Consider the following 20620-nt stretch of genomic DNA (forward strand, 5'->3'; position numbering starts at 1 on the left):
ATTGATTTTAGGCATATTTTGCTGTCTTTCAAATTATTTTTTCAAAATTACTCAGAGCTGTAAAACCGATTTGCAACACTTATTCATCTGGTCTTTATAAATCTGGCGCCATCTCGCGTATTCTACACGAAATTTATCTACACAACTGCTTTAGAATACCATTATTTACATGGGACTTTTGCAGGGCTGGGCAACATGAACTGCTTATGTATATTTTTGGAGGGAAATTTTCAGAAAGCAGTGTAAATAAGATCTGAGGTAATGTTTTAAAAACATTGTCTAAAATTTTGGACGTTCTTCTTTTCAATATCAAAGCTGAAAATGAGAAGTTAAATAACTAACACTTTTGGCCAAATCGCTCAAGGATTGGATGTAAATTGAGAGAAGATATAGGCAGCCATATAGAGAAAAAGGATCTCACTTACCCCAATATTCTGAAGGAACCCCAATATTCCACCATCCCAAAATTGTATAAAAATTAAATCCAAAAACTAAGTAAATTATATAAATTAAGCCATATTTTTTGTTTTTATATTGTTAAAGTTTGATAAAACTAATATGTTTTGTTAAAATCATCAAATCCTTTGAGCAAATCCTTTGTATTGAAATATAAGTTTAAAAAAGGATTTGGCGCTAAACAACAAAAATATCTTCATCTTAGTGGAAATTCTTTTGATATAAAAAAGAAAATATTTTAATTTTAGACTACAATAAAAATAATAAGAATATAATAAATAATGAACACTTATTATAATCGAATAATAAATTTATGTTTGCAATAAGAAAGGTAGATTCATTTAATCTTCAATAAAATAAAATAATTCCCATATATTTATGCATAATATTTAACAATCGCAGTATAATTTGCATAATTATTCGACGGGTTTAAATTAAAAGCAGAGTCGCGGCAACATCTGGCTGGGGTAGAATTTTTTTTTTTTTAGGGACGACATCCTTAGCCACCGTGCGTCTGCTCGCACCGCAAATTGCATTTGCATTATTTATATTGCATCAATAAAACCCGCATTCAGGAATAATTAGCGAAAAACTTGTCGGCAGAGGGCAGAGTACTGAGGACATAGGAGACCAGAGCCAGGACGAGCATCAGCACTAGCATCAGCGGATTGAGATCGGCGCAGTTGATCCGTTTATGGCTGGCGCTAGGATTTATTTGTACTTCCTTTCGCATTTGAAAGGCGAGCGTCTACCTGGGATTGACGGATTGATGCTACATTCATGAAACCATTTGGCGCTTTTAAGCGACTCAATTACTGCACTTTGATTCCCACATTCGTCGCTCTGCGACGTAGTGTCGCAGTGTAGTCCTGCCACCAGGACGACTACCTGTTGTCTGTGTCTGAGGCAAGATGCGTAAGCACTAATTTTTGTGTTTTGAGTGTTTCGGTGCTCGGTTTGCCGTTTAATTGCCCGCGGCTCGCGCTAAGTGTTCCCTAGAAAAACAAAAGACATCGCTGTGCTGCGCGGCAATCGGCGCTCAATCAAGCACATGTCCTCTATGTCCTGTGTGTCCTGCCTGTCGTGTTGACTCCTGGGCGCCTGCGACTGCGCCTGCGGATGTCTGCGGAGTGTCAAGCGCCTTGTGCAGCCTTTGTCTGATTATCGTCCACGCAACGTTTATGTGCGGTTATGTCAATTAACGGGGATCAGGCCGCGAGGAGGGTATAAAAGGTAGCTCTTCGCTTAGCCAGGACATCACTTTCGCCGCATCCTTTGCCCGAGTCACACACATCACCATGCACCTCGCTAAAGTTATTGCTCTGCTGCTGGCAATCCTGGAGTGCTGCTCGGGATTGTACATCAAGAAAGCTGAACGAGAAAGCCCAGTTGGAACTGAACTGAAAAAGGACGACTGGGGAGTCTTTAAAAATACCCTTGGACTAACCCAACAAAAAGGTGTGTATTTTTATTTAACGACAAATCATTTCTTGAGCTTTTACTTACTTATTCTTATTTCTTATTTTCAGTTGAAATTCTGAAATCACAAAAGGATCAGAAGGGCACCAAGGAGCTACTGAATCGCTTCATTTTGGAAAACCCAAAAGCCCTGCCGAAGAAGAAGATGCAGCCCGACCAGTTCCTGGGAATCTACCGATCCTTGCTGAAAAAGCTAACCGCCTCCAAGCGCATGCTGAAGACATCCTTGAACTTCGAACTGGCCGACAGGCCACACAAAACCCTCAAGAGACCTCGCCGGAAGATCGCCGTCAGGATGGTCTCCGATATGCCATCCTGGAAGATTGACGACCTGATCAACTCCTTCTATCTGAAGCACGGAATTCCCAGGAATGCGGATCTGGACAATGAGGAGGGTGACTACCAGGATTCGGGCATGCCATCCGACTCTGACACGGAGGATACTGACTATCCCTACGATCACATCCTCGACGACGAGGGCGATGTCGGCCTCACCGCTATGGCGCGACAGAACTCGGAGTACGGCTCCTTCCAGGACCTGATCATGCAGGCCAAGATGAAGGAGTGGGAGCTTGAGAACGAGGAAACCAAATTGCACGGCTCAAAGGATGACGACTTTATCTAAAGTTTCCGGATAGAGTCTGAGAGAACATTTCGAAAAAGGGCTGTGCAATAGGGGTTCATATGCTGGCATTGAACTTATTTTTAGGCTAAAGTAGTTAATAATGCCATACAGGAAAAACCAAGACTTTATATTTTATTTATCAGCAACTAAGTAGGTTACACTTTGATTATTTTTTTCCATATTAAAATAAAGTATTTATCAGTGAACTTGAATGTGTTGTTGTGGGCGATTTGAGTGGGGTTTCGGAGTGGCTCCGAATTTCGAGCCAAAAAAAAGCTTGTTTTATGCGCATGTCCTCTCCATAAAGTAGAGCTTTTCGTTTTACGGAAATGTAAATAAAAGTTCATTTAATAAACATTGTCCAATAATAGATGATGCCTGTTTTTATATTTATTTGAAAAGGCCTTTAAGACAGTCTTGCAATTGCCAGCAGTTATAAATTATAGCAGCTATAAGACTATATAGACCAGCAGATTATTGCAGTTCAAACTCTTGTGTTTATTTATAACAAGGACTTCAATAATGCAGGACACATGGGGTACAATAGGTTATTCTGACCAAAACAACATAAGCACGTGCTTAAAAATGGAAATAAAAGGAGGGAAAGACATCTTCGGGAGGAGCCGAAGCTTGTGGAGTTAAATGTCGACCTCCTTGACTAAGTTAAGACCATAACGGGGGGAATAAAAAAAAACTGAGTTTGAGTAACTGAATCTGAAAAAAAACACTTGCAATAGTCGTAAGTTTATATAAAAAAAAAAGATCGCAGAATGTTAGAATGGGTTTGTCACTTTTATGATGGAAAAATGTGTATAATTCAGTTAATACTTGACAGATCCACAAATGTCAGACCTTTCTGAGTTCAGAATTTCGAGTACTATCAAATTCAAACAGAACCCGGCAACCAAAATTTTGACCCATTTTCCGCAATTTTTCAAAGGGGTAACATCATGATTTTTGTCAAAAATCGACTCAAAATGTTATTCCTCGATTTTCACAATATTGTTGATTAGATCAAAGCTACTGAAAGTCCTGAATCGTAAATGGTATTCCTTTTTTAAATCAGATTATAAATAGCTTAAATATTTGATAAGAGGTGTCTGAAAGGTTTACTTTTGCCATTCTTGGGTTTTGACTTGGTTAACAAAGTAGACAATATTCGGACTACTAAACCCGAAACTAATTTATTCAATATGGAAACTTTAATAAAAATCTGCACCTGTTGCCTTTTCTATCCATTTATTGGAATAAATCAGGATGAGTTTTGAAACTATCATAAAACTTGAGCCTTTAGTAAAAATTGCTTTCCGAAAAACCGAAAAGTTTCTCCATATTCAAATTGTTCATCCAAACTTTGGTTACACTTGTGTCGGGCAATCGATACGTTCCGCACGAGGAGTATATGCAGTATTTCAAAATGCACATCACGTAGAAAGTCTTTTAGGTATCAGCTTCAGCAGCTTTTTGACGCTCCTCCGGCATCATTTATGCACGTACTCAGTTTTCTCGGCCTGCAAAGTTTAGTTTGCTGCGGCATTAGCTCCGTCACTGGCCAAATATTTGGGTCTTTGCATTATGCTCTCCCATCAAGGCTCCCACACTCCCACCCACCTAGACGCCTCCTTTGTTTAACAATAATACGGTATATATATTTTTAACTTTATACATGGTTGATAAATTAGAGTACATAATACGAATCAAATAAATAAAACGTGAACACATACAACGTACGGATGAAATTATCTTACAATTAAACAGGAATTACAGACGCGAACAGATATGTCCTGGTGCAATAAATAATGGCAGTAATACCTATTTCTATCCGATTTCTGTTAAAGACTCCAAAGGGGTATCCGGTAGCCCAAAGTCTTGCGTCTTGGAGGTAATAAAGCTCTTGGGAATCAGTGCACGGTATCATGGGGTAGACCTACAACTTCTCACCACTTAGACTAACAATATTATAGTAATTGTGATCCGGAAACCGTTCCAGCTCTATGTAGTCCATTTCGGTGTGCAGAAGCTTGTCCAGCATTTGGATTATTTCCGCAAAGAGGGGACGCTCCTGCGGATCTTGTGACCAGCAATAATACATAATGTTGTAGAGCTCTCGGCGGCAGTGCTCTGGCTTCTCCAAACGGTAGCCATCCCTCACCTACAATGTCATGGTTTCAGTTTTCAATCAACTATATATTATTAGTTACTAACCTTTCTCATAACATCGGCTGCCGATATACCAGGATATGGTGTGGAGCCCAAGGTTACGATTTCCCACATCAGAATGCCAAAGCTCCAGATGTCGGATTTTACGGAGAATATATTGTCGTAAAGTGACTCTGTAGCCATCCATCTTTAAGGGTCAAGAATATGTTATTTAATGGGTTATCCTGTGTTATCTAAACCTTACCTTATTGGCAGCTTTCCCTCGCTTTTTCTTTCGTATATTTTCGAAGTAATGACATCTCTCGCGAAACCAAAATCTGCCACTTTGCAGGTGTGATCATCGGAGATGAGAATATTGCGAGCAGCCAGATCTCGATGGATAATCTGTAATAGATTATTAATTAAAGTATTCTATGAAACATCGGATAATAGTACTTACTCCCCGTGATGTTAAGTAATCCATGCCCTTGGCCACTTGGTACATAAAGGATGTTAGGTCGCAGGAGGTAAGAATATTTGACTTTCCATGGGTGTTGCCATAGTGCCTGAAAATAATATATTTTAAGTACTAATTTCCCCTTGAAGTTATCATTTCTTACCTCTCGGCCCGCGAACTGCGCAAATAAGTTTGTAACTTGCCGCGATTCACGAATTCCAAAATGACAAAAGTCGGATCCTTATCGGTGCAACAGCCCAGCAAACGGACAACATTGATGTGCGGCTCCAAGGACTTCATTACCTGCAATAAATACGAAATGTCATTAATTTTGTTTATGTCCTTAGACCTAATTATGCGAAGATTGTAAAGTTTCGGAACTCGGCTCTTTGTTACCTGAAGTGGCAGCAGCAAAGGCTCGTATTTATCTTTATGGACAACCCTTTTACGGGTATTTACTTCTGGCTAAGTAGCAGCAATTTATATCAGTTAATAAGTTGTTCTCTTCCAGCCCAAACTCCAACCCCTTCGCTACTTATTCAATTCAAAAACTTTAAGCAACAAAGTCATCTACTTTCGGGGGCCATTCCTAACCTAGCCGAGGGCCATTCATAATTTTTCATTGTTCTAAAATTAAAGTGCAATTATTCTCGTTTCTGGGGTAATCCGCAAAACATGATATACAGCCGCCGCACACTGTAGTTGCTGCCGGTGTTTCCCGGCCAGTCAGCCAGTCAGCCAGTGAGACAGCCAGGCTGTTAGGCGGTTGGGCAGACATCCTGTAAATGCGACTTTAATGATGAAGGACGCGACCTGAACGGCATCCCAGTGCCATCTAACGGCAACCCTAGAGTGGCTCTCCAGATTCCTCCTCCGATTCCTTCGAGTCAGATTCAGTTTCAGATTCCGATTCAGATTCAGATCCAGATGGCTGAGGGATTGTTGGGGGCCACGAAGGTCTCGAACTCCGAAAAGTCGAAAAGAGTCAGTGCGCAGGTCGAGAGGATATCCAAACACGTATATGTGTGAGTGTATAAAGGACTATAAGTAGTGCCCTGCGGGCGAGAGGATGCTGCGGTCTTGGCCACATTTGTCAGTTTCAACAGCAACAGGAATCAGTTTGTTTCGAGGCGTCGGAGCGCGTGGTCCAAAAATAATTTATCTATCCGGGATCCCAGTTTTTCGTCGTCCTGTGCGGTTGTCGCTGGTTACCCAAAAAGGAAAGCCAAAAAAAAAAACAGGGAAGATATCCTATTTGCTTGGCTGCGGGGTGGAGAATCCAATGTTTACTATCCAATACGTGAATCCTGCGGCAGTGTGTCTTGAATAGGTGGCTGGTGTTGCTGGTGCGTCCAAATGCTGGACTTATTAGCTAACCATCGACTTTTCTACCCCGGCACTTTCAGAGGTAATAATGCAACTTTAGGTATGTAAATGCTAATCGATACGGCGAATGGCCCTGGCCCTCTTGTGTTGCTATCATTACGGGCCTCATGACTGCCTCCAAAAATTACTCTTAGCCGGAGTGGTGCTTCTGGGCCGAAATAAATATGTTGTCGATTCGACTGCCACGACAACATTCCACTATTCCCCCCCACAACTAAGTGTATGCAAATTGTAGTGAGTGTTGATGGCATTAAAGGACCATAAATGTGTTCACAACAAAAGAGCCGTGCGGCATCCTGGCAACTACACAGTCCGCAACTGAGAATTTATTGATTCATGATTCCTATTTTGAAATCCACGCTGCTTTTTTTCGCCAGTTACCTCATTAAGGACACTTGTCTGCCCAGCTATTTGGTTTACACGATTTCACGATGGGAGCTCTTTGTTTTAAAAACACGCATCCTCGCGATGTCATCGCTAGTTGGCCTCTTCGATGGGGTTTCGGAGTTCCACATATGACTGCGAGTGCGAGTGCGAGTGGCAGCATCAAGGATTCAAGGCATTAAATATGCAAGTCTGACACCGGAATACTTACAAGGGCATAAATTAATAATTTTGTCGCAGTATATTTGGCGAGCATGAATATGCAACAAGCCGTGCTATTTTTTTGAACTGACATTTAAGCAACATGACAGTGTCAGAAGTGTTTAAATTACCATTTAGATGATAAGACTCTAATTGGCTTTGAATTCGAGTCACATAAGAAAAGTTTGTGGCACGACAGGCTACCTGACAAAGCGAATCAAGGCTAATTAATATAATAAAAAAAACAAGAGGAAGGACAATAACCAGGAAGCTCATCAAACTAAGAAGCCTCAACTTCAGATGAGAAAACTCCTTGATAAACGTCTCTCTTTTGAGATCCTGATGTTCTGCTTACCCAAAGGTAAAAACTACATACCTCCTCTGGCACTACAAGTTTGAGGAAAGTAATTTTAGAAAGCATTTCTTCATTTCACTAAAATTTGCTTCAATTGCAAGGACCGTGAAACGGACTCAAACATTTTGCAAAGTTTAAGTAGAGACACATAAGTAGACTCTTTTACGTTTTCATTAAAAAGGCAAACATTAAATCCAGGCTTGAGGGGCAAACGATGGAAGTCCTGCATCTTTTTGAGTTCTTCTTGTATTTTTTGTATTTCTTTGCTGCTAAAGTCCGCAAGTCGCAAGGAGTAGAAAAGAAATTCTTTCAAAACTTTTCAGCATCGTTAATTTTCAATTTACAAAACTTTTTCATCTAACCAGAAAAACCGACTGGCAAGATTTGCCCAGCAGCCTGCACAGTTCTTGGTATTCAGTCAGGCATTTGGGTGGGAATAGGAATAGAAAGGATGGTGACAGGGACGGGAGTAGGGACCAAGGGAGGAAATGAAAATAGGTACGGAAAATGGAGAAAATGGGGAAATGGGAACCAATTGAATGAAAAGTGACAGAGTGAAAGGCAGCCGAGAAATTGCGCTCACCAAGTTGTCGTCACTTAGCCAACTTTGCTTGTAACGATTTTGTCGGTATTTTGCATACTCTTCACAAGGGTCTTAAATTATTGTAAATGCAAATTTTACAATAATTTGTTGTTTTTTCATATTACGCTTACCTCCAGCTCGGATAACAAGTCCTTGCGGTCCACTTCGGTGGCGCTCTCCTTGAGGGTCTTCACCGCCACCGTTGTAATGCCCTCGGAGTCTGCGAGGATAGAAAATACTTATTTTGAATCTTTTCGTACTATTTTAAAAAGTCCCCACTGCCTATTGGCAGACAAAAATATAATATATGTGCAGAAGCCACTTGTCTTTGCTTGTCCACTTTACGTGCTCATAAAAAAAAAGGTAAATTGTGGAAATGGTTTTTGGGGGATGTGGCACATGCCACATGCCACATGCCACATGAACACCTGAGTCCTCGGACGAGGAGGTGGCATAATCCGCGCTGATTGAAAACACAATCTGCTTCATTTAAAATACCTTTCTACGTGACGATAAAATTACTTAAATTTATGTTCCTTTCATACATTTCAACCTGACACACTTACCATTTATATTTGTGGCTTCACAGCGCCACACTTGTCCGAAGGCACCTTCGCCCAATATGTTGAAGAACTTCAATCGGTACCTCGGGAATTCCCAGCGGTCGCCCTTTGCCTCGCCAGCAATACCATTTTCCGCCTGGAGGCCACCGGAAGTGCCGCCCCCCACAGCCACGCCACCGGACCCAGGACCGGGCTCACCTGTCCCAGGACTCTGAGCTGCTGCAGTGGCATCTCCGGCATTGGTGACACCTGTTGATAGCTGGGAAGTTGCCTTTTGCGTCCAAACGTTAGATTGGCATTTTGAGCGACAGCATTGTGGGTTAAAGTCAACATGGCCATCGATGAAAGGTAGTTTCCAACATCACGGCACGGCACGGCAGCGGAAATGCCAGTTTTGTTGATTTTAGTGACAGGTACACATATACGCAGCATAAAGAAAAAGCAAAACGCAGGGATTACTGAGGGATCTCCTCAATGATTACGAAAGCCTTAAAACTGAGCATCAATGTCTGGACTATTTTCCTCATAAATCCTAGCCCCATGCATTCGGAAATATTTTCATTTTGCTACCATACATTCACAGGATTAAACATTCGCTGTCAATGAATAAAAATCAGTTGAAAGAACGTCAATACTAGACGCCTTTATACAGGTGCATCCAGCTCCTTTTTCCTGTCAATTACACAGCCGATATGGCCACAATAGCTGACAGGACGGGATTCAGTGAAGGTGTCGAGTGAGCCAACTGGAAATTGAGCGGCTGAATAGCTGTCGATTGCAGGAAAAATCCTGCAACTACTTTCCTTGGATATTTTATGAAAACAGGGCTTGAGGGATTACTAAACGAAAGCTTTTTTTATGAAAAGTATCAAGACTAAGGTTTTAGATTTCAAAAGAAAGTAATTTCAAACAAGTAGTTCGTTTCAACTATAAAAGACTGAAGGGAATTTTCAAAGAAATACATATTTTTGACCAAAATTAAAAAATGTAAAAAAATACCATTTCTAATCCTATTACTCATTTCTGTTAGCATTTCGCGAGGAATTAGTCCTTTCTGAGTTTCAACTCCAAGTAATTCATACTCACAATGCCCATCTGCTGATCCCGCTCCCAGGGCACATAGCGATTCGCAAAGGCCACGGGTCCCTGCCACTGTTGCATGACCATCGAGTTGCGACTGTCGTCGGTGAGAGTACTACTCAGCTGGCTGGGATTGGACTTCTTGGCCAGCTCCTCCTTTTCCTTGGACTTCTTCAAAGTTCTGCTGATGGCGCACAGGCGACGGCGACACAAAAAGGCCAGGAAGACGGCCGCGGCGGCAATGAAACCGCCAATGGTGACCACAATGGGAATGGTGCCGGACTTGATGGAGAACACGGTGATGGTGTTATTACCACTACCACTCTGGGCTGGCAGCTCAACCCTCGTCGAATTATTGGCACTTATTGGCGTCAGTTTGGTGCGACTCTTTTGCGTTGTGGAGCTTATCCTGGGGGGTGTTTCTAGCGGTGTCACTTCAGAATCACCATCAGCCTCGGTGTCCTCGGAACTGGCTTCTGTTTTATGATCCGGGCGAGGAGGCGGCGGCGGGTAGTTGGATGGGTAGTTCACGAAGGGGGGTGGTCCGAAAAGGCCGCCACCTGGACTCTGGGGCACCGGCGGGAATCGAAAGTCTGGCCGGTTATTTGGCAGCCCATTTCGTATGGACTGGACTCCGGGCAGTTGGTCGAACCGGGGCAGAAATTGTGATATATTGTGGACCACGTTCGAAATCGATGTTTGCGGTCGGGGGCCGATGCTCTTCTCCCGCTCCCCCAAAATATTGATGAAGACTTCATTTTTGGCCGTATAGCGTCCGTCGGTGACAGTTATATAGATGAGAAAATTCTGACCAGCCTTTAGGATTTAAGGGATATATTATAGTTTTCGCAGTAAATTATATTATTAAAATACTTACCCTTCCTGCCAGACTTTCGTTGAGAGTGACTACACCGGATTCCCTGTCTATATGAAATGGCAACTTCTCTGGAGTCTCTCCACTGCCGGGAATTGGCGAAAAACGGGGTTCTATTCCAAATATCAGGTCATCCCCATCAGGATCTTCGGCTCGAACCTGATCAATAAACTGGCCCACTCGTTCCGATTCTGGAATTCGCCAGTTTCGCTCTCGAACATATAGTATTGGTGGTGCATTTTGATCGTGGGCAGCGGCTGGAATTTATAATCAAATAAATTGTAATGTTTATTAAAAACAGGTTGCAGGTATGCAGTTTATTACAAAATATTGAAAAACACCAATTCATGCTTTTAAAATAGAGAAATTAATTGGTCTTTGAAATCTTTAGAAAATAAATCTTTCTAATTGCATAGCTTTTAATCTATAATTCAAATAAAAAGTAAACTTGTGTCAAAGGCACTTACATTTACAATTTCCCCTACATTTTAGTCCCAATTACTAGCAAATAATTCTAATAAAAAAAGCAATTAGTGATTGCAAAACTATATTTCCCGCTGAAAACCCAGTTATCACGTAAGCATATTAAGACCGAAAACGTGTTTTGTAATTTCTTAGAAAACCTCGTGTTAACAGCCTGCCTACACAGTCCAATCTGATGACGACAGATTGCTTAATTGGTTAATGTTAATTGGGCCCTGGGCTAAGCTCTTCAGTAACTTTTCATGCATTTCCATCGACCGGGCCAAGCCCGGATGGCTGCCAAGTTCATTCAGATACTCCAAGTACGAGCTATTGACCCGGATGTCTAGCACTACTTGGTGGCGGTGCAGTGTGGCAGGCTGGTTTTATTTGTGGCATTGAACGAGTGCCAAGCGGACACAAAAGATGGTTTTGGGATGGGGCCAGATTGCAACATCGCAGCTGAAAAAAGTGTTATATTTCTTCTAGCGAATATCAATCGGTTCATTGTACACTGAGAATGTCCATGAAATATTCCCCATATTGAGTCGATTTCTTTGCGCCCCATAAGTCAAGCATCATTCAATGGACCTAAGCGACGTGACGTGATAACCGGTTGGGTTGTTTGCACTTGTATCTTTTTGCCTTTGTATCTTTTGCTGTCTCTGCTTTAGCTTCACGACCTTCAGATACAAATGCGCACACATGTAACGAATACGTATACGTGATATTTGTATGCGTCTGTGTATCAGTGTTTCTGTCTGTGTGTGGAAAAACGGAGCTAAACTCTTAAAGGAGGAGGTGGAGGAGGAGTGTGTGTATTTTCGCCAAGAGCGCGACTTAAGTGAGCAGAATGTTTTTTGCACGGCGGCTTGTTGTTTCGCCAAACAGGTTTGAGACATGCTTTCGGGCGGATTTAACTTTGTCCGCATGTAAGCTCATCCAGATAAATATGACTGCTATATATTATGAGAGCTCGGAGCTCGGAGAAGTGTTCCGTTTCATTTAAATATTGCACAATATGCTCGGGGGACACACACGTGCACGAATGCCACTTTGCAGAGTGTGCAGATTCCCAAAAAATTCTCCGAACTGGAAAATTAAAAACACGAGAAAGATATTTCGTAATGTCTCTTTCTTTTTTAGTAAATCTCACGAGTAGAAGCATACACTGCTAGAATAATAGTGTTCATATTTCTATAGAATATTTACCAAATCTTGCAACTACTTCTATCAAGTGTCAGCACACACTGTCTAACCAGTTTCTATTTTTCAATGAGAACAAATTGTTAGTCAATTTTCTACAGTTAACTTTTAAAGGTTTATAAAAGTAATTGAAGACTTCAATCAATTAATATCAAAAACGAAATGATTCAAGTCCATTTCCTGATAATTAGATGGCTTAAAAGTTCAAACTCCGTGATTCAGACGCCCCCAATGAAATGGTACTACCGATCTGGAGCTGGAGCTCAGAAAATATTCACGGTCAAGGCTGACTTGTACTGAAGCTGAGCTCCGATTGTTTTTCTCGCCCACGGGGACATATGGATTACAGGTGGGACTTTGAGAGCTATTTCGCATTGTTTTGGATACCAATTACGCAGATGTGTGGTGGTCATTAACGTGTTTTGTCATCAAGATAGAGAGAGACTGTTGACCCGGTGGTACATTCACATTTGGCCCATGTATTTTACCTGATTAATTAGTGTCTTGAGAGCTAATTAGGATAATTATTACTATCAGTGGTTTGGCTGTGTCTTCAATTAAGATGTGTTCTTAAAAGGAATCGATACATTGTCTTACTAATTAAGCATATTCGTCGCATCGGGACTGAAAAAGATTCTTCTTACCTTCTTGTGAAATCAGAGAAACCACAGATGCTGTTACCATAACAATGGCCAGCAGCCAGCTTCTCCCTCGCCATGTAATTAATTGTTTTCTGCAGTGTATTATCCGACTTTCGTGGTTGTGTTGGTGATAAACCATTGCGCAATCAACCGCCTAAACGGCAGCCTGCAAGCGGCAGATGTCCGAGGACTGAGACAAGGTGATGAAATTTTAATTAAAAATGGATGTACACTGTGTGTTGAAAGGGAAACAAGTGACATATGAGTTGGGGGCGAGCATAGTGACTGGATTCCGTAAATTTCGCGAATATTTTTTTTTTTGTTTCTATGTTAGTTTTGCTGTCGACGTTATTAAATCAACCGATGCCGGAAATATGAAAAATAACACGCCACTTCCAGCTGACTTTGGCCAAACTGGCATGGGATGGGAGAGTGAACCAGGATATGTAAGTACGTTGAAAAAGGTTTGAGTGAAGGGCACACATCGCACTCAACTAAAAGAAAATATAACTTAAGACGACGCGCGTCATGAAGCGGGTCGGCGATTTCTCTTTTTGACGTATACGGACGGACGGGGACGGCATTCGGGTGCATGGCGCAATAGCAAAACAAACTGGGCAACCGAGCACAGCCCCAATATAAATGTATACATATAAATACAAATATAGGTACCCACGGCACACGTATGTACGGGGTATTTATGGTTAAAGATCGCACGGGGAAAAAGAGAGAGGTGTGTATTTAAATAATTTATAGGGCTTTATTGAAACTTCAGCATGGAATTAGTTTTTGCAAGACATTGGCTCAATCACAGGTGACGAAATTAGCAGATGAATTATATAAATTAGGCTTTGAACATCGGAAAGAGGCCACACGCCTTCAAATACACAGGGCATCTATTTCCATACCCATGAGTCATCACTACGCACATTAAATATACTGAATTTTCATTATGGAGCTATTATTACATTTTTTAGGGTGGGATTTCGCGTTGGATTTCACATATATAGATTGTACACAAAGCCACTGGTATCTGAAACTGGTATCCACAAACTTTCACGGGCTTGGGTATCGGCGATCCCTGGTCGGGACTGGAGCGACCGTTGCGTTTGACTTCTCGGCGGACTGTGAGATGGCTAAAGCCCCAGCTTGGCCAGAAAGCCGACTTGCCAGAAAGCCGACCTCTCGAATGCAAGATACCCTCTATATTAACCTCTCTTTCCCAGCTCAAAACGAATAACTTGTTTGGGATCCAAAAACAACAAACTTGAACTTGCTCTCGTGTGGATCTTGAGTTTGCAGGCGCTCTCTCCAGATCACTCTCGCTCTCAGGTTCAGGCGCCCCTGGTGGCGGAACAAGGAACTACATTTTTTTACTAAGTGTGTGCACTCGTTCTTAAAGAATTTTTCAATTTTTGAATATTCACCCGCAAAGCAAGGTGATTTTTCTTAAATACTTCTACAATTTCGTTTCGTTTTCGCTGCGCCTTGTGGCCAAGCCACAGACCCACCCATTCACAGATGAACGCTGATGAAAGTGGAGATGCGGTACTACCATTTTTTAACATCTTATATTACTTTATTTTCAAAAGTAACTAAAATACATATATAAATTAAAAGTACTGAACTTCCGAATATGTTTATGTCTTTAAGAAATTTACTAAAGATATAAATTGTTTGTGAAACTTAAAAACTTAATTGAATTATCTTGCGCTTACTGATAACACATATTCAGTTTGAACTCATTTTTCAGTCGCAAACAAGCGACAAAAATTACTGATTAGGCAAATCATTAAAAAATAAAAAAAATTGTAAACAACATGTGGATTGAATCTCGGATTGTCACTCAATTATGTTGAGTTTTCAGCTGTGTGATTTTAATTTTTGGGAAAACAAATTTAATCGTTATCGTCTCGTTATTAAACCTAAAGAACATAACTTTGCTTAATTATGTATGTATGTCATAAAGACTAGAAGTAAAACTTAATAAAAATGTTAATTAAAGTCTTAAATAAAAATCATTTAAAGACTGGCATTTTAAACAATCCATTTTTGATTATACATTTTTTATATAAAATGTAAGTCAGAAAGCTTCAATTAATTTATTTCAACTTTAGAACTGTTTCAACGTTTATTGACAGAGGCTTTATGAAGTTAAAACATTCTGTTCGATCTGGTTTTATGTATTATCATCAACTGAAACTCATCAAGAGTAATACAAGTGTCAGATAATAAAGATATAAACCATGTCTGACTGTTGTGGTCAAATAAAACCCCTGTGTCTTAAATGATTTGTTGTGGGATTTTTCCATTTTCCACGCACAAAAGCGCTTTGTACCAGGATGGATTTACAAATCAAAGCATTTATCTGTGGGGGCACGATATTCCCAATGGCATCGGGGTCGATTGCAGTGGCGGCGTCGCCCACGACAACGGCAAGTGAGTGGCTACCAAAACAAATCAATAAAGCTCTTCCTGGGCAGCTTATTTGCTAAAGTGCAGCCGATCAATCTGTTTACTCAAATGCAGTGCGTCACCCGGATTTCCCCAGCTCCGGAGAATAGCCCAAAAGGTAGAAAAAAACACGATTTCGAGAGCGCCCCATTCACAAGTCTTTGCCATTTCAAAACCTGCCAAAAGTCGCTGCTATAAGCGACAAAAAAATCATAAAATATAAACAAGCCAAATCTGGTAGGCCGAGCTCTAAAAGTCAGTCGTTGGATGACTGGCAGAGCGGAGTGTCATTATCTTGATGGATTAATAAATAAATTCTGCAATATAACGTCAATAAAACTAATATGTATAATTACTAGCAGTACATTAGCTTTCGAGGTAAGGCTTGTGTTTAGATTGAATTGTTACTGCTGATTCAGTTTCCATAGAAATGTGAACTCTCTAACATGCAAGTGCTCGACTTTCGGTGTCAATTTCGTTCAGCCACATTGAAATAATGAGTAATATGTTACACTTGAAAAAATAGTTACACATTGTGTGACCCTCACAGCTTCCGAAATCCATAAAAACAAATAGTAAATTAATCTAAACTAAAAAGTGTCGATGCCTCAGATGATAAGAGTTCTGATAAGGCCACAATCTGGCGATAAGAGTGGCTATTCATTGGAACCCTGAGTGGCACTGATAAGGCCTTGGGGCAAACATGAATCAAACAAACCCAAACAAGCTGGTTCAGTTGTCTCGCGTCTTCCGTCAGTGTTGCTTACATTTGCTAATTGAAACATCCCCCAAAACCTATATATTATGTGGGCTGTACAGCACATGGTATATAAATTATAAATAAAATTGGCTGCACTTGTGGACCCCAGCGTATAAGGCTATTATTTAATAAAGACAATAAGAAATGTGATTGAATGTGAAACGGAAAACGAAAAACGAAGCTTTAAGGTACGAGAGTATTCGAATGGAAGTGGCCTCCTCTCGAGTGGTTCGGTTGCAAGATTTCCTCGTAAATTATAGTAGGTGTTAGCCGGCAGCAACAAAAATGCAGAGTTCAGACATCTCCGCATGGAGGGCAAAAGCATTTTAGTTTTGCTTTTTGTTTTGTAGGACAATTTTCATGGCTTGGACTAGAGAGCACATTGGTTTTTGGTCGCGCCCCATAAATGGGCCGGAATTTGGCATTTTTGCAACGGTGCAATTTACTTTCCCAAGCACACATAAAGCCCTTCTGTCTGCCGGTGTTCTCTGTAGCAGAAAAAAAAGATATATATAGAAACTTTGGAGTGGAATAGGTTAGGCATGTGTATACCTACATATTTGTATGTTCATCCCGGTAGTTTTTGCAATGAGTTTGAAACCACGACTCCTATCCACATGTGTGGAGACTGGGCTGCCGGCTTCCTTTCGTTGCTCTCAGAAATGGATTTATCAAACAACTACAAATTACTGGAGCTTTACCGCTAAAGCATATGGATTTTTTTGCATATACATATTCGCTTTTATTTCTTGTTTTGCAGGACCCACAACAAGTTAACCAGGACTGAAAGGACCATTAATGCGACGATGGTTCAGAGGCTTCTGCATCGTCTCAACTGCAGTCCTTTGGTGGTTTTTGTGCTGCTCCTAATCGATCTCCGCCTGAGTTATGTGGACTCCAGTTTTCAAGTCCTCCCCGAGTCCGACGATGGCAAATCCGCGGAATTTAATATTCAGGAGCTAATCGATGTGATGAAAGTCCTGGAGGATGAGGAAATTGTTGTGCGACTGCCTTCGAACTCACTGCTCAAATACACATCCTACAAGGATGTTTCCATTTTGCATTTCGATGTTCCACCCGATACTCGGACAGCTTATTTTACGTTTAAGGCTTTCGAGGATTCAAAAAGTGCCTTTCGTAAGTGTCTTTCATAAATCACTGGGACTTGGTAGCACTAAATTGTATTTATTTTATAGAAAGAAAGTGTAAACCCAAGGATGTGACGTTGCATCTGAAGGCTGGCAGCTTTCCAGTGATAAGTCCGGAAAATATAACTTTTCCCAAGAACTTTTTTAGCTCTGATCAAAGGTAACCTATGATACTCTTGTGGAAAGTATGTCTTTGAATTTAATATTTAATTTTCTTTCAGGTTCAAAGTGTATGATTTGCAGTTCCTTTCGAATGAAAAACAACAACGTATTACCATCCAAGGACCGCATATTGGAAGCTGGTTTGCGGTGGCCTTTATAAGCTGGTCGGATCCCAATAATGATCGAATCGAACAGCAAGGTAAACCAGAACAATACACCTTGTTTGTAATTATACATTATCTAAATTATCCATCTGATTATATCCTTTAGGAATCGCAGCCAACTGTGACACTTTGCTTTTTGCCGAAATGTCGGTTTCCCGCTTCCGTCCGATAATCATAAACAATGCTGAAGAACATCAGGACAATTTAACGAGCCATGTCCTGCCCGATGGCAACACAACTGTTAGCAAAGGAGTCAACGCAACGTCCAGACCCCTGCGCTCCCTGCCGCCCAAACAAAAACAAAAACAGTCTGTGGAAATCTTATCTGATGGCAGTAGTGGAAAATCCGGCAGAATTCAAAACTCTACAGGGTCGGAAAGCCGCAGCAACAGTACCGGCATCAGCAACAACACAACACCACTGACCGCAAACAATGAAATCGTTTACAGATTCTATATACCAGAGGAAATCGGGGATGCCATAGCCCGGATCTCATTCGAGCAAGTGTGCGCCGACTGTCCGGCCGTGGGATTCCATGTCCGTGCGAATGGATACCCGCTAGGCGGTCTGGGTCACGGCTCCATCATCCGGCCAAATCAGACGGACGAAATCTCAATTCCGTTTGGCGTGCAACCCAACACATGGCACTACGCTGCCCTAAGTTTTGTGGCCGATGATGAATCGCAAATAGTGAGTGGCAATCACAGCATATCGTATGCCCTGAAAATCGATTTCCTTGCCCCGGAGGAGCAGGATGATGAGCCAACGAATGGCTCCATTACCAATCCCTGGAAGCCAACAAAATTCCGTCAAATGAACTTCTATTCGCTGTTGCGGCAAACTTACCGCGAGTTCTTCATGTTCGATTACGATCTCCGGCCGGATGCCAATGGGACAGTTCCGGAAGTTCTCAATCTCACAGCTCAGACCCACTCCGGCTTCGCTTTTGACCTGGGCGAGGTGTCCGACATCGGTGGCACTCTCACTTTTGCCCTTTCTATGAAGGAAGCCCATCGGACCAGCTTGAAGATGATCGCTCTGCCCACCCAGTCGCCGGATTTGGGTGGCATTCTCGCCGAACGCTTAATAGGCGATCCCAAAGAGGTCGTAGTCCCGCCGGTCAAGACTACGGACTCTAGATCCAATAACCAGAGCATGCAGATAATCATTTGCATGCAGTTGGGAGAGCCAGGGGTACCTACCTGGCCGGATAAGTGCCGCTATGGGCTGCGATTGAAGCCCGCGTCCGCGATTGTCAATCACACGGAAAGCATGGGTCTGGTGCATGTTCCGTTTCCCGAAAGTGGACGATGGTGAGTTGATAAAGAACTTCACACCTATAGATTATCTCATGGAAAGATATCCTCTTCCTCCCACAGGTACGTAACTATGGGTCTCTTTTGTCACGGGGCGGAAACGGCCAGAGTCGCTATCGTGGAGATCGTCAAGGAGTTCATTAGCAAGCACCGCCAAGTCCTGGGAGAGCTGCGGCCTAGTTGTGGATGTGCCACCAAAGCTCCCCGCTACTCCGAATGTTTGGCGACCCCCGCTTGCCTGGCAAAGATGAACGAATCCGAAGCCCTCGAGATAAAGGAGTGCATGATGGACTGCGCAGTGGAGTCCACCCAGATGACGCAACGGTTTGAGGAGCACCGCCGAGCAGCGATGGAGCAGCATGTGGCACTGGACAACTGCAACACCTCGGTGGTGTTCACTGTGTCCTCCAGTCCTTGTGTGGTTGGAAGGTGCGGTCGATTTGGTAGATGCTATCACTACATGTCCGGCGGCTTTGTCTTCAGCACATGCGTCTGCTCGAAGGGGTACAGGGGCTGGGACTGCACTGAGGACTCGCAGGTGCCCACCAACATGTCCATACTGGTGGCCACTTTGCTGCTGACCCTGAGCAACCTGCTCTTCTTCCCCAGCATTTACATGGCCATTAAAAGGCGCTACTTTACCGAGGGCGTCATCTACTTCTTCGCCATGTTCTTCTCCATATTCTACCATGCCTGCGATGCGGGCGAGGATGACTACAGTTTCTGCCTGGTGAAGATCGGGGTGCTGCAGTTCTGCGACTTTTACTGCGGCCTGCTGAGCATCTGGGTTACCTTGGTAGCCATGGCCCATGTCCGGTCGGAGCTGGTCTCCCTACTGCACATGTTCGGGGCCATCCTCCTGGCATTCGGCACGGAGCTGAACAAGCAAAGTCTGTGGGTTTTCCTGGCGCCGGCCCTTACCGGAATCTGCCTGATCTCCACTAGCTGGGGCCTGCGCTGCGCCAAGAGCCGGAAGCTGTTCCCATCGCGGAGATACCTCTCCGTTTGGCTGCCTTTTGGCCTGACTCTGGTAATAGCTGGACTGGTGTGCTACGCATTCCTGCAGACTAAGCAGAACTACCACATCGTCCACTCCATCTGGCACATGGTCATGGCGCTGAGCATTCTGTGCCTGCTGCCTTCGCGGAAGTCCTTTCTGCCAAAGTGCTAGCACGCGGAGTTCGATTCCCATGGCCGGGAGCTCCTGCTAGCTGAGCAGGAGTTCTACATGTGAGATCACTGACTTCGTACTACTTTCCTCATCGGACAACATTACAGGACCTAGACTATAGCGCATAATGTTAATTTTGTAAATATTAACTATCCAAAGATAAGTTGGAATGGAATCAACTAAGCACTGAATGTTCACTAAGCGAAATGCACGGATTCTATCTAGAAAAAAAGAGCCTATTCCTTAGCCAATGTATCTGCATCTTCTAAAACACCCACTACGGCCTACTACTATGTGTTTAGAGTGCGAGCATTACCTACTACGAATCTGTTATACTTTTAGAAACTATTCAAAAAGCCTTACTAAACTTAATGGAGTGCACGCATGGAAATGTGTTTTAAATAATTTGAAGTGTACATAATATCTGTTGATAGATAAATCACATACTATAAGGTTAGTTTATAACTAGGTCATACTCTATAAACACTATCGCACTTATTAAAAAAAAAAATAGCAATTTATTTATTAAATATATGTTTAAAACTGATAAACAA

The 20620-nt window shown here is 42.3% G+C and overlaps 3 protein-coding genes across 8 annotated transcripts; 2 read left to right on the forward strand and 1 right to left on the reverse strand.

Annotated features, from left to right (window-relative positions):
* Window positions 1-1689: 1689 nt before the first annotated feature.
* On the forward strand, window positions 1690-2681 carry LOC6500678. Its single transcript, XM_001953673.3, has 2 exons — window positions 1690-1914; window positions 1986-2681. The coding sequence occupies exons 1-2, from the start codon at window positions 1755-1757 to the stop codon at window positions 2558-2560; spliced, it is 735 nt and encodes a 244-aa protein (XP_001953709.1). The 5' UTR covers window positions 1690-1754; the 3' UTR covers window positions 2561-2681.
* A 1496-nt stretch (window positions 2682-4177) lies between these two features.
* LOC6499881 (tyrosine kinase receptor Cad96Ca) lies at window positions 4178-14045 on the reverse strand. The gene is made up of 11 exons (XM_001953674.4): window positions 13860-14045; window positions 12895-13081; window positions 10586-10839; window positions 9715-10524; window positions 8632-8899; window positions 8197-8285; window positions 5320-5459; window positions 5160-5265; window positions 4965-5104; window positions 4766-4907; window positions 4178-4712 (listed from the first exon to the last, which is right to left on the reverse strand). The coding sequence occupies exons 2-11, from the start codon at window positions 13028-13030 to the stop codon at window positions 4488-4490; spliced, it is 2310 nt and encodes a 769-aa protein (XP_001953710.1). The 5' UTR covers window positions 13031-13081; window positions 13860-14045; the 3' UTR covers window positions 4178-4487.
* Window positions 6234-20617, forward strand: LOC6500679. 6 transcript variants are annotated; one of them, XM_014911183.3, is made up of 7 exons: window positions 15596-15723; window positions 15765-16170; window positions 16866-17242; window positions 17302-17413; window positions 17475-17614; window positions 17686-18892; window positions 18959-20617. In XM_014911183.3, the coding sequence occupies exons 2-7, from the start codon at window positions 16049-16051 to the stop codon at window positions 20064-20066; spliced, it is 3066 nt and encodes a 1021-aa protein (XP_014766669.1). In that variant the 5' UTR covers window positions 15596-15723; window positions 15765-16048; the 3' UTR covers window positions 20067-20617. The 6 variants fall into 6 exon arrangements, with proteins under 6 accessions (XP_032306601.1, XP_014766670.1, XP_014766669.1 ...); XM_014911186.3 differs by having other exon boundaries at window positions 15774-16170; XM_032450710.2 differs by lacking the exons at window positions 15596-15723; window positions 15765-16170 and adding an exon at window positions 6234-6582.
* The last annotated feature ends 3 nt before the right edge of the window (window positions 20618-20620 follow it).

This window comes from Drosophila ananassae, chromosome 2L (genome assembly GCF_017639315.1).
Source record: "Drosophila ananassae strain 14024-0371.13 chromosome 2L, ASM1763931v2, whole genome shotgun sequence".
In the NCBI taxonomy this organism is placed as follows: Eukaryota; Metazoa; Arthropoda; class Insecta; order Diptera; family Drosophilidae; genus Drosophila; species Drosophila ananassae.

Bases quoted from the DNA above. Each gene is read 5' to 3' on its own strand.
- LOC6500678 (XM_001953673.3), top strand. From the start codon at position 1,755: ATGCACCTCGCTAAAGTTATTGCTCTGCTGCTGGCAATCCTGGAGTGC. The intron at 1,915-1,985 runs GTGTGTATTTTT...TCTTATTTTCAG, and splicing joins TGGACTAACCCAACAAAAAG to TTGAAATTCTGAAATCACAA.
- LOC6499881 (XM_001953674.4), bottom strand. From the start codon at position 13,030: ATGGTTTATCACCAACACAACCACGAAAGTCGGATAATACACTGCAGA. The intron at 10,525-10,585 runs GTAAGTATTTTA...TAAATCCTAAAG, and splicing joins ACGAAAGTCTGGCAGGAAGG to GCTGGTCAGAATTTTCTCAT. The intron at 5,266-5,319 runs GTAAGAAATGAT...TATTATTTTCAG, and splicing joins CGCAGTTCGCGGGCCGAGAG to GCACTATGGCAACACCCATG.
- LOC6500679 (XM_014911183.3), top strand. From the start codon at position 16,049: ATGAATCAAACAAACCCAAACAAGCTGGTTCAGTTGTCTCGCGTCTTC. The intron at 17,615-17,685 runs GTAAACCAGAAC...TATATCCTTTAG, and splicing joins TGATCGAATCGAACAGCAAG to GAATCGCAGCCAACTGTGAC. The intron at 18,893-18,958 runs GTGAGTTGATAA...TTCCTCCCACAG, and splicing joins TTTCCCGAAAGTGGACGATG to GTACGTAACTATGGGTCTCT.